The following is a 14,362-nucleotide window of genomic DNA, read 5'->3' on the forward strand; positions in this document are numbered from 1 at the left end:
CTTTGTCAAAAAAATTAATTTATTCAATTCCAATTTGCAGAAAAGTTCTCAATTTTTTTCACTCATTGTTCTTAGTCCTTAAATGTCCATGTAGAGGAATGTGCACAAACTCTGTAAAATTAGAATAATTCAAGATTGAATTTTTTCTTAAATGCCAAGCAATGATATTCTGTTACAGATAGTATGCTAAAAGAATTTTCTCACAAGTAATTTGTAAGTTTTCAACTGCTAAAAATACATTATTATCATGCAGTTTTATTATTTTAGACTCATAATCTAATAATCATAGAAAAAACTTTATTAAACTAGAAATTTTAATTTATGCATATACTTGTTTGAACTGGGGACAAGTATTTTCCAGTATTTCCTAAAATTAAAAATTCTATAAGATTTTGTGAATAAGATCTCCCTTTTAGGGGAAAATATATATATATATATTACATTTATCCAATACTTTTTAAACAATCTGCATAGAAATGCTTAAGCTTACTTAATTAACATCAAACACTTTTTTCAAAATTAATATTTTGTCTTCAATTATCTACAAACATTTCAATCTTCAATTTGTATACAGCCACTGATTATGATTTTGAGTTTTAAAACTAAGTACCTGTCAATTTTTGACACTTGAGAGTCACACATTTTTGCATTTCATTCTTTATAACAGATTATCCTAAATATAAGTATACAGGTTGGAGAAACATCATAATTTTAGGGAAAATATTTTTAATACAAAAATGCTAAAACATAAATATTCACATTGTTAAAAGTATTTTTGTAACTGAAAGTGTATGTCTACAACTTACCAGCTGAAAAAGTAAAGGCTAAGTAAGGGTTTTAATTGATATCATGTATATACTCTTCACCACAAGATTAAGAAAAATCACAGAATACTATTGAGTGAGAACAATGTTTTAACTGTCAGCTGCATAATAATTAATGATCATAATTTCATTTTTTAAAATCACAATTTTATTTTGACAATTCCTGAAAAAATAATAAAGAAAGAAAAAAATTAAATCCAAATTTTTCAATGTTGTATTTTGATTGACAATATCACTTTTTAGGAAAACAAGTTCCATATAGAGAACATTTCATATAACAGTACATGGCAAAATCTTATGTTGATAATATATATAAATTTCTTGGAAAAAGGTCTCCCTTTTCTTTACTTTTAATACCTGCTACTGATAAAAAGTTGATTTTTTACAGTACAACAGAAAACGATAACGTTATTGCTCTTTTCACAGAAATTATTTCATACTTAACATTTCTGTATTTTTTTAAAGAATTTAAATACAAATTATTATATTTTAATAGATTTATATGTACTCAGAGGTGTTTACTATTCTTTTCATATATATAAGGCAAGAAAAAGTGAATTTCTTATGTATAAAAAAAATAAAAATAAAGCAGAATGCTTTATTTTTATTTATTCAAAAATTCAAATTTAATTAAAATCTATAAGAATCATATTTAATTACTGTACTGTTACATTAAGAAACACTTTGCACAAAAAGAAGGGGGACAGTTCTATATCTCTCATTCTACTAAGCTGATTGACTAAATTTAACTTGCATTTTTCATGTCTCAAAAGCACGAATTATGACATATATTAGATTTATGTATGCAATTGTTCTCACACAGGTATTTTGACACATCGGACTTTTTTCCAAATTCCGATTTTAAGACTCAAATTGAAGCTAAATATTAAATTTTGTAAAATTTGGTGAGAAGCTTACTGACAAATTCAAAAATATATCTTGGCTCACTTTTTCCAGTTTGCAGCAAGAATTGGCAAAATTCGTAATTTATGGTATCCTATTTTTCTTTCTCTTTTATTGTGCATGAGTGGAAAAAAGGTGCAAAATTCATTCTTTCATATAATTTTCTTTATATTTTTTAATCATAGTTGTTATTTTTAGATCATTTTTTTTTTTCTTTTTAGAATTTCATTTTAATCATATGAGTTACACAAGTGTGTGCACTGGGTCCAAAAGACCTAATTTGTGTTTTTTGAAGAAAAAAACTGTAAATCTTCATAAAAAGTGTTACATCTATACAAATAATAAATTTTATAATGAAACTTCAAAAATATGCACATTAAATTTTTTTAATTTCTCCAAATGCTTTTATGAAAAACATTTCGTGAAGGAATAGAAAATCACATTATATATTAGCATAGGAAAAAAATAGTATACCTTTACTGTATCGATTCTTTATTAGCTCTATAGACACAGAGAAAAAAAGCAACTATGAATGTTAGCAGCACACAGAACAAAGTGATGCCATGTGTTTCAAATGCAAGCAATTTTCACATTCGACATAGCCCGTTTTTGTTCTTATGTGCTTTTTCACTGGGCAAATACTGCATCTTTTTTTAATTCCCCTCCCCCCACCCCGTTTCTGATAATGTTTTTCAATAAAGCAATTTATGTCATTCTCACTGCAGTAGATGTTCAGAAATTCTCAATGCTTGGGACCAGAGGTAGTGTGGATTTTAGGATTTTGCAGATTTCAGGACAGAAAAGCTAAACCATAATATCCAGACTAAAAGTGCAAAATAAATACGGCATATTAGATACATTTAATTAAATTACTATATGCATTATTACATTAATTTATTATATGCATTAAACTATTATTATTATTACATATATTATTCATTTACATTAGTGATTACAGGGATATTTAAAAGCATTAAGGGACATATACAATAAAGACATATAAAAATAAGGGTTAATAAAGCACAATTTCTTTTAATATGTTTCAAATATTTTTCTAGTAGAGGTTTGTTTTAAAACTTTAGGGTGCTCCAGAGTAAGTTTTTTTCATTGTAAATTATTTAGAGTCATAATCTCTTACTCTGTAACACAGCTCTGCTGTTTTAAAAATTTTAGGTATTCTTCACCACATTCCAAACCCTCATTAGAAGATATTTTCTCACTACAATCAAATTCACTATCTGTGTCAGTGTCAAAATCATTTTCTTGCTGCAAGTTCAAAACAGAGCCAATGATTTCATCATCAGTTATTTGATATGCCAGTGTTGGCTCATCTGAACACATCATACATTCAACAATATCTTCTTCTTGCAAAGCCTCCTCATTTATTCATACTTTCGAATATAAAAGCAATTCTCTTGCTTTAACCCTTGCTTGACTAACCCGAAAACCAGAAAATTCACTGTTATCACTCTCAGTTTCCATAAACAGAGAAGATGGATTTACATTACGCCACGCATTTACTAATGTTAGAATAGAAGAGAAACGCCCCAATTTGACAATCAAAATCGCAATAACAACCTTGTATTTAACATACATATATTAAAACACTCAATCGATTTCGAGGGCAGCTAAAGGTCCTTCCTCATTAGGAGAACGAAATTATTAGAAAGGGGAAAAAAGAAAAAGAAAACATTGGCAAAGGAGTCTCAGAAACATGTGGTCGTAACCGGATTTTGAATCAGAGTTACACTGGCCGCCTACTTTTACTGAGCCAGGCTATTTGATCAAACACAAAACACATAGACTAAAACGCAAAAAAATCAGTGAAGTCAAAAAATAGGGAGCGAAGGGCAGGTTCAGACTTGGTGCGTGAAGACTAAAAGCCACTTCTCGTTAGAAAAGTCCTCCCTGAAGGCAGTGCTTTCCTTAGGCAGACAGTCGTCATGTGCTTTATCATATTTAAATAACCAACCAACCTAATTTATGAGCAATTTCTAAACTAAGAAAACCAGAAACTCATTAAACTCTAGTGTAATGGTTAGAATTCCAGTCTTGAGAAATCACAATTTGACTTTTAAAAATTAGTTTATTCTAAATTCTATGTTTATATAAAAATGTATTTTGCTTTGAAAAACAGGGTCTTTGATGATAACTAGGAGCCCTTTCAAATGTAAGCAACAGTTGGTCTAAAAAATTTATTATGCACTAAACACCTCGAACTATGATTGAATATAAAAACATCTTCAAAATCATTTTTATTTGTTGCCTTTACTACACAGAGGGAAGAAGATAAAAAAACTTGCATTCTAGTGAAATTTGTCACTTTTAAAATTTCTGTGGTAGAATACAGCATGTTTTATTTATATTTTTGACGTATTGTTTGATATAGTCAGAAGTACTGAATGCATATATGATGCACAATTTTGAAATCAGCAAACTAAATTTTGTTGCATATAAAATGAAGTTAAATAGCAGACAATAAAATGGTGAAGGTAAAAATTCACCCTTTTGAGAGAAAAGAAAAAATTTTTAAACTTTTGATTAATATTCTTAATAAATTAAAACAATGACTTTTCATGTATTATTAATAAATATTTATTAGGCATTATTTATAAAAATTAAAATAAATAAATTCCCCATGAATGATCCTCAGTAAAAGTTTATTTGAAAATTTATGAATCAAAATAACTGTTAAAATTCAAAGAAGATAATAACAAAGTGCATAAACCACATTTGGCACTCCTATCATTTATAAGATGCCAAATTTCAAAATGCGTCAATACATAAATTCATATATATCTTACAAAATTTTGAATAAAAAACTGTAATTGTTTGTAGATATGCTTCGAAACACATCTACGTTAACATGATAATAAAAATTTCACAAGTTGTAATTAAATTTTTTTTCGAAAAATTACTAAAACACATATTAGAAATAAATCAGAAAATATCTGTGAATTTTATTCGGTTTGAATATAAATTTCAAACTGCAAAAGAAAGAATCAAGTAAAATTAATAAAAAAACAGATATTAAAAATATATACCAAATTCAATTAACATCGAGGAGCTAAGATTTTGAGAACTTAGTTTTTAAAAAGTCCTCGTGCAATTTTTTTACAAAACTCGTATTTTAGTATAATTTGAGTCATAAAATTAAGATATGAAAAGCAAAAAAAAAATTGGTATGACATTTCAGAAAATGTCCAATTTTGTGTCACAATACCTATGTTAAGATGATGCTATATATAAATCTAATACAGTCAAAAGTCGTTAATCCGGACCTCATAGCTGCAAACGTTCTGCGCATGCGCGTAATACCTTTACGTGTACGCATCATATGTTTATGCATGCGCGTTTAATGTATAACGGACAGTCTAAAATTACCTAATTATCTATTTCAGTTAACCCTTTGCGGCTCAGTGTTCCATTACATGGAACACCCAAATTGAAACGTTTCTGAAACCTTTCAATTCAACCGTAAATAGATAAAATTGCCTTTATAATATACTTTGAACTTTTCTTTTTAAACAGTAGATAGCAGCATATCACAAGGAGACACAGAATTTTCATTTATTATGTGTTATTAAAATCCACTTTTTTCAAGTAATTTTCTCTATTTTTTTTAATGATATAAAAAATTTTATTTGGAAAAAAAAATAGGCATAATTTTGCTGGCTGTACTCCAAATTATTTGTTCTATATTTTTTTTAATCTTTCATACAAAAACCATATGCAGAATCATTAAACGAAACTGGGTGTTCCATTAGCAGGAACACTGCGACTTTAGCGATCTCATGCTGTTACGAATCAGAACATCTGTGCTTAGGAGAGGACATCCGTTGTTTACGTTTTCTGTTTCCGTTGTTTTGGAAGGGGGAATGAATTCAAACAAAGCAGTATTGAGGGGTGAGGTGTGTTATGAAAGCCCTAATATTGTCATCTCGAATTTTTTGGGAGTAGTTTTTAGGCAGGAATTTTATTAGTAGCTTGACTCATCTTTACTTAGACCTGCGCAAATTTTTTGCTGTTGCATTTTAGTCTCATTCCCGTTATTTTCAATAATTGTGTAGATATTTTTCGTATATGTATATATTATAGGCTTATTTTTCTTTATTGTTAATATTAATCATAGTTAATTTTTTTATTATTAATTTTCTATAAATGGCATAGAGAGGCCTAACTCTTTCCAAAAATTTGTAGATATTTTTGTATATAGGACTTGTATATATAGATATTTATCTCATTTATCCGTATATATTCAAGAATATTGTGTATATCCAGGAAACCATGTATACAGCCATAATACAGGGTTTTTTCATTCTTATACAAACGCTTCTACTCATTTTCGTGCTTCACTGCAATGCTCGCTTAGTCGCACCTTTAAAAGCTCTGGCTGTGCAGTGTTCCACCTCATGGAACACCCACAGAATTAAAACGGTAAGTGCAACTTTTACAAAATTTTACCTGTATACTCCTTTACGACTAAATAGACTGCATACAACATTTTTTGCTGAAATTCCGAAGTTAACGTACAGTGCGCCACAAAGGGTTAATGTTGCAGATTGTGTTGTTCCTTAATCTTCGAATTGGATCTGGTTTATTATTTTTTGCAGACCGTTAGAGCAATTTTATGAAAGTAAGTTGGTATAAAAGTATGTTTCGAAAGCGAAAGTATCTACAAAGCGAAAGTATGTTTTGATGTCCATCAAACAAAAAGTGGAATTGCTGCAAAAAATGGATAAAGGCATATCCTTTGTTTCTCTAACCATCCATTCCGAAGTCTGTTTATCAATTTCATGCTGCTCTGTGGGGGGTGGGGGTGACATCGCAGCGCGCAATGAACTGGAAGTTGGTCTGTCAGCACTACCCTTATCTTCAGGGCAAATGTTTTTATTTTATTCGGCTTATAATTCCTTACTAAATGTAGTATTTCATCTCGATGTACTCCATCTTTGATATGATTTAAATCATATTCCTCGTCATTATAAATATCACGAATATAAATCAAATAGTTTTCTGGTTGCAATTTTCTAATTTCGGCTATGCGTAATGTATGCTTTACGCATGTGCGCGTTGAAAAAAATATTTAATAATGTATACAAATAAATATTAAGCTTTTTTTTGTAAATTTTGATACCCTTTAGATCATAATTGCTCTTTATTTCATAAATTACGGTTTCATATTTTTAATTTTATAATTTCTGCATGCCATCTTACCAGATTTAAACTGATGATCTGTAATCCAGAATTGCCGAAGTCCCGACGAGTCCGGATTAAAGACTTTTGACTGTATACATCCCAAGTTGCACTTTCGAAACATGAAAAATGCAGTTAAATTTCATCAGTCGACCCAGTAGAATGAGAAATATAGAACTGTTCCTTCTCTCTCTTTTTTTTTTTTTTTTTTTTTTTTTGTGCACATTGTACTTGGATATTAATGATTTCAGCTACAGTCAAAAGTCGTTAATTCGGACACCCATAATCCGGACCTCAAAGCTAAAATCTTTCTGCGCGCCGCGTTGACGCATGCTCATAGGCATTTTACACGTGCGCCCAAGACATTTACGACTGCGCATATACGTCTGCGCAAGAGCAGAATACGTTTTCGCGTGCGCGTTTAATGTATAACGGACGGTATAAGCTAAAATTATCTAATTATCTATTTCAGTTAATGTTGATGATTGCGTTGTTCCTTAATCTTCGAATTGGATTCGGCTTATTATTTTTTGCAGACTGTAAGAGCAATTTTATAAAAGTAAGCTTGAACTTTCGATTATGTCAAATAGAATTTCCGATGCTGGAGCTCTCAAAGGATCTAGAAAACGAAAGTATGATTCGATGTCCATCAAACAAAAAACGAATTGCTACAAAAAATGGATAAAGGTATATCTTTTGTTTATCTAACCGTTCCGAAATCTGTTTATCAATTTCACGCTGCTCTGCGCGGGGAGGGGGGGACGTCGCGGCGTGCAATGAACTGGAAGTTGATCTGTCACCACTATCGTTATCTTCAGGGCAGATGTTTTTATTTTATTCGGCTTATAATTCCTTACTAAATGTAGTATTTAATCTCGATGTACTCCGTCTTTGATATAATTTAAATCAAATTCCTCGTCATTATAAATATCACGAATACAAATCAAATAGTTTTCTGGTTGCAATTTTCTAATTTCGGCTATGCGTAAGGTACGCATGCGCGCGTTGAAAGAAATGTTTAATAAAGTAAACAAATAAATATTAAGCTTCTTTTTTTGTAAATTTTGATACCCTTTAGATCAAAATTGCTCATTATTTTATAAATTACGGTTTCATATTTTTAATTTTATAATTTCTGCATGCCATCTTACCAGATTTAAACTGATGATCTATAATCCGGAATCGCCGAAGTCCCGACGAGTCCGGATTAAAGACTTTTGACTGTATTACATACCGGCAATTTGTTGATGCTTTTTAGTGCTGAAATACATTTTCACCATCAGCAGATATATTTCTTTGTTTACTTTGTTATTCTCAATAATTATCTGTGCCATCATATGAACTCTGCTAAATAAAGTAAGTGATTTTCTTTAAACCATTTTCCGGTTTTTATTCTAATACTTTGTCAGTAATTATTAAATTTTTAGTTCCATCTTCAGGTTCACGATGTGAGATTCGAAACATTAATAGTTAAATCTGGCAAAATATCACATGTATGGAAAAGATGAGCTCTGCTTCATTTCTTGGCAAATCTAGTACACACAATTTAGTAAAAATTAACATAAGAAGAACAAACACTGTCTCAAGAACTTCCCACAGGAAACCCTAAGAAAAATGAGACACTGCATATATCCATTTGCTCCAAATGGTCTCAAATTGAAACTGAAATAAAAAGAAAACTCATCTCCACTCTTTCTTGGAAAAGGGAAGAAAAAATATTAATAAAACACACACATGCACATACTTTAAAAAAGAAAAGCTCTTTCAGGATAAATGCTACAATGCTCTGTCAAAGAGTCATGAATGGTTTTTATTAGTGATGTATGGTGGGTACCAACTATTATCCAAATACTGATACTCGCAACAAGGTAATTTGTATTATATACTCAATAAGTTTAAATACTATCTGGTATATATATGATGTACTTAGAGAGAGAGACAATTCATCCTTGAACAACACAAAAGTTTAGGATACTGAAATTCCCTTAATGATATTGAAAATCTGTATGAATTTTTTGCTTCCCTCAAAATGTAATAAACAGTTTACTGCTGAAGGGAAACATTACTGACAACATGAAAAGTCAATCAACGTAGACTTCACTTTATAAGATACTGTGTGCTTACAATGAAGCAAATCTAAAGAAAGAAAATAAGGATGACAAAATTCATTTACACTATAGTAGATTTATTGACAATTAAGTTTATGCCCTCTTTGCAATATGAATCACCTGTGTGCATATCAGTGTTGTCTAATGATATATATATATATAAATATAAATGCTTATTAACTTATACATTAAATAGGAAAGGTTTTCATAAGAGAAATGTTCACATTTTGTGGTGGTAAATGATTAAATATGAAAATTGCATGCATTAGTATGAACATTCATTATGTATTATTAAATGTTTATATTATATTATTCATGACATACCTAAAATGTTCACCATTTCTAAGTTACATCATTCAATTTGTAAATTTGCATACCTCATAAAAAATTTGAAAAATATACATAAAATTTGTATCTCTACAGTTTTAATCCCAATTGTTCAAGGGTCAATTGTATACATACATGAACATGTATCTTCTAAAATTAAAATACTATAAAAGCTTTCCTTCTCTTCCCCAAAAAATTGTAAATTTCAGTTTTGTAACAAATAAATTATTCTAAAAAATTATTAAAATTTCCATATTTATTCTCCTACTTAATCATAATATTTAACTTTTTTTTACTAAATATAATCTTTCCTAGATAAAAATTTAATGAAAAGTTAGTCATAAATTTATTATACTTGCAATTCATAAACATCATTAATATTCTTCCATATGCATTTGATTACTTGATTTTAAATAACTTGGTTTATTAATACATATTATGCTACATTTCATTCAATTGTTTCCTCAATTACTCTAAACAAACAACACTTCCATTCTGCTTACTTTCTTGCACAGCGGGAAGAGTAAAACATTTATTATAATCTCTCTCACTTATATTTATGTCAGATAAAATCTGCTTCTGTTCTTCAGTCAAAGCACTAAATTTTTTTTTCTTAAAAATAAAATGACGGAGGTTGCCACTTTTGGGACCATCACAAACTCCAAAACCTAATGATTCAAGTTTTTTTAGAAAGGAACGTGCAAAACTAGAATTGTAAATTTGTCCCTCCTCTGATGCAGTTGGATCTGGTGTAAGTTTTAATTGTACACAGCGAGATGCCGATATCTGGCTTATACCATGCATTAGCAACTTTCTCACAGAACTTCTATGAGATTTTAAAAAATCTTCCTTTGATACATCACGAACAGATGTGAAAGGTGTTCGTGAAAGAAGAACTGGTTGAGAAGGTTCTGATTCATCTGATACTGATACAGATAATGTTGGTGGCAAATTTAATTCAGCATTTAAACTATTATTTGCAGAATTAGCCAAAGTTTCACAGCTACTAATAACAGGACGAAATGCAGGTTCTTCTCTTGTAACAGGCAATCCTGCCGAGGAAACAGATGCAATGATAGGTTCCACATTACGCCGTTCATTACTTTGATTTAACAAAGGTTCAAAAGTTCCTCGGGTCGGAGTTCGAACTCGAGTGTTCATTAAATTCCGCCTTGCTATACTAGGTGAAAAAGGAGGTCTTTGTACTGGAACTGGGCTTCTTTGCATAGAATTTATTGGTGGTGTATGTGCAGTATAAGGACTTCTTTGTTGCCGAGGAGCAGTTTGTCCATCAACAAGATCTATGGCAGGAGTACGTACATTCTTTGGTTGAGAAGCCTCAATCATAGTTTGTTCCATTAATGCATGACGCTGTTCAACTACATGTCCCAGAAGTTCTCTTGCTTGCCACACAGTAGATGCACTAATTTCTGTACTCCATGTTAACTGGGTAATGGGCACTTTATAATTAATTGATTCTAATACATTGTCTAAAACATGAAGAACACAGCTTAAACGTCCAAGATATGAAAGAGCAGGCTGAAAAACTTTATGAGCATTTTTCCTAGCCATCTGTTTAGCTTTATCAGTTAGCTCATCATGAATTTGGCTAAATTTTTCGGTAGCTTCTGAACTTAGTTTATATACAATTGGTCCCTTCATGGAATGCAATTTTAACAATGAGGTAAAAATTTCTAATAATTTTTCTGTTTCAGAAACTACTGAAAGCTGTCCAAATTTCACGTGATTTTCTTCAGAACATGTTGTTAAGAAACACTGATGAAAGAGTTCTGGAAAATTAGGAGAAGTAGTTAAAGCCTGATGAACATTAGTGGGTGTGGATATAATGGAAAAATTTACTCTTGTTTTGGATACAGTATTTCTAGTTACACGGGAATCAGCAAACCATCCTAAACCAGAATATAATCTAAACATAATATCAGCATCTTCTGGAGTCACCATAACTTTATGAAGAGAACGAACACTATTATAAATAGCTAAACCATGTCCATTACTTAATTTTAGCATTTCATGAAGCTGATCTAAAGTAAGCAAGTCAAAAAGGAACTTCCTCAGATGATCTTTTGTGTCCTCACTATGTTCAAGAACCCAAACTTCATTTTGTGCTTTCAAAAGCAATTGTTTTAAATGTTCTGCAACATCAATTCGCAGAAGAGTTTTAGGCGTAATAACTAAAGTCCACAAAATAGGAGGTTCATGCCAGTGACTAGTTAACTCAATATAACAATCAGTACCCATACAAGCAGCTGCACAAGTTAATAAAGGAAAGAAAAGAGATTTTTCCGAACACCCTAAAGATGCAGCATAGGACTCCACAAATTCCTGTATATTGGTAGAGCACACCTGATTTAGAAGAAATGGAACTGATAATGCTTTACGGAAACGCCTTCCAAACTCCTTTAATGAAAGACTTGAAGTAGCCATTAGCATCTGGCTGGAAAAAAAAGGGGGGGTAATAATCATTAAGAATAAATACTTCAGTTTAATAACTTAGCTTACTGACAAGCTACAAAATACAAACAAAATACACAAAATACAACTTCAACAAGACAAAACATCTACAATAAACTTCAAAAAGTCAAAACTAAAGCAGGTCAGAAACTAAATTTATGCAACTTTCAGCAAAATGCATTGAAAAAAAATTTTAAGTTTTTATATACATATATATTTAACAAAGAAAAACAGAAATCACAATAAACAAATAAATAAATATAATAAAATAATTTTTAAAACTTTCTCTGATTTACAAAAAAAATTAAATGCTTTTAGAATCTACAAATTTAAGTTCTTTAATCACAGATTTACATTAGAAAAGATTCAGCAAAATGATAATTCCTTACATAGTTCTGGCTAAGCAAAATCAGTTTGTGCCAAATAACAATTTATAAAAATTTCTGTGTCTATTTGAAAAAACATATATATATATATTTTAAGCAAAAGTATTTCATAACAAAGTATAAATAGTGCAACACACACACACACAAAAAAAAAAAAAAAAAAAAAGATATTAAAGATATTTATCTTCAGATTTTTTCTAAGGAAATACATTAAATATTTTTCAACATAGAATAAGTATGAAACATATCAATTTTGCTTCAAATAAAAATATAAACTGTATCCCTAGTATTAAGTACAAATTTCAGTACTTCAGAGTTTTCCCAATGACCATTTTCAACAAACAAAAACTACTAAATTTTCAACAAACAAGACCATTTAGATTTGTATAAAAGCAAATTTATGTAAGGCTGAGCTGATGCTGACAACTGTCTGCTATTTTAAAGATTTATGGCTGCCTACTGATCAGTACTAGTTTTAAAGAATTTGTAGATACACTAGGATTTTTTGAAAGCAGGAAAGATGAAAAATTAGCAACACCTTCACCGGGACTCGAACCACGGGCCTCTGGAATTCATTGCGAGCATGCTGATCACTACACCATGAAGGCAGGAGAAATGCCTTATATACTCCCCCTTTCAAATGGCGACTGGGTGGCTTTATAAGGGATACTAATTTTAATCCCCACTTTGTATATACTACTGATCAGCTTTATTACATTATCTGATTAGCATAAATCTTAAAATATGAAAAATTTCCACTTTGTACTGCTGATTTACTTTTATTATACTTCTTACAGGACGGTAAAGCTTAAAATTTAATTGGAAAATAATATCACAGTTCCTTCAGGTTTGGTATTTTAAGTAAATAAAATCTTATTAAACTTTAAATATCAGATTTTATAAAACTAAATTAGTTTTTAGCTCCGATGTCTTTTAACTAATCAGATATTTTAGTTATAATTTTGCTGGCGTTTTTTTAAGAGCGATTTCTCAAAACTAGCATTTTTTTAATCCCGTCGGATTTTCGGGGAAAGTGCAGAATCACCCACTGCTTGGCGCGTTTTTAAGAATTGCACATACTCGGTATCCATGTACACATCGACCTATTTTCACTTTTAAAAAAATCGCAGAATTGAAAAAAAAAAATAAAAATGGCACTGCACACTCCCTTGATTTTAATCTATGTACAGATCGACGTGTTTTCACTTAAAAAGTAAAAGAAAATTGACAAAAATCCAATTGTTTTTACTCTTGTAAAAGGCGTCAAACAAATAAGTGGGGGATTCTGCACTTTACCGGGTTTTCGCCAACTCCGCCAAGATTATTCTATATCCTTAGTTTAGAACATTTTCTAAGAAAGAAAGAGCTTAGAAATACTTCCTCTCCAAATGAATCAAAACTCTCCACTTACCTGAATCAACAAACAGATTTTAAAAATGCTGTTCAATTACAGCGGAATAAAGAAGAGAAGTCTGTCATTATTTTTAAAAATCAACCGTCGAAGTCGAAATGCAGGAGAGATTCGTTTTTACAAATTTCAATTCGCGCGGTTGTATATATGCATACATATAAAATAATCATCTATAACCTGAAGATACATTTAAAATCAGATGACAGAAAGTTTCATGAGCAACTTTTGCACTCATCAAATGACAAAAAAATGCCATTTTTTATTACCATATTTTTTATAAAATTATTACCCGCTAGTAAACTCATTTCCCTATATTTGTATAATTTTGGTTAATGTTGCCATTTTTCTTTCGTGAATTTACCCTAAGCATTTCTTAGAAATATAGTCTTTCTACTCCGTGATATAAAATTTGATCACTAAGCTATACCTGCAGCCTTGAAAGATACTGATGTTTTTCACTGGGATGTGGGGAGTGTCTGAGAGTGTTAATAAGGCTATTACTGTGGGTTTGTACTGAATAAAAGAAGTTGACCGCTAATCGTTTAATATACTCTTGAATAAGTTCGATTTGAAGGTCTCTGTGAATGTAGACGTTTGGAGCATTGATAATTTCTTGTAGAATTTTATTTTGCAGAATTTGTAATTGTTTAATATTGGTTTTAGCTGCATTTCCGCAGATCGGAGCTGCATAAAGGAGAGCTGAACGAAGTGTGGAGCAATATAAAATTAATTTGT

At 30.4% G+C, this 14,362-nt stretch overlaps 1 protein-coding gene across 1 annotated transcript; it reads right to left on the reverse strand.

The window, feature by feature from the left end:
• LOC118200953 (uncharacterized) lies at window positions 1-13,968 on the reverse strand. Its single transcript, XM_085813690.1, has 2 exons — window positions 13,628-13,968; window positions 1-11,813 (listed from the first exon to the last, which is right to left on the reverse strand). Exon 2 carries the CDS (start codon window positions 11,807-11,809, stop codon window positions 9,827-9,829), a length of 1,983 nt encoding a protein of 660 aa, XP_085669816.1. The 5' UTR covers window positions 11,810-11,813; window positions 13,628-13,968; the 3' UTR covers window positions 1-9,826.
• Window positions 13,969-14,362: the final 394 nt, after the last annotated feature.

Source organism: Stegodyphus dumicola, chromosome 1 (genome assembly GCF_044657685.1).
Source record: "Stegodyphus dumicola isolate Sdum_Otavi_A_Nest chromosome 1, ASM4465768v1".
Classification (NCBI taxonomy): domain Eukaryota; kingdom Metazoa; phylum Arthropoda; class Arachnida; order Araneae; family Eresidae; genus Stegodyphus; species Stegodyphus dumicola.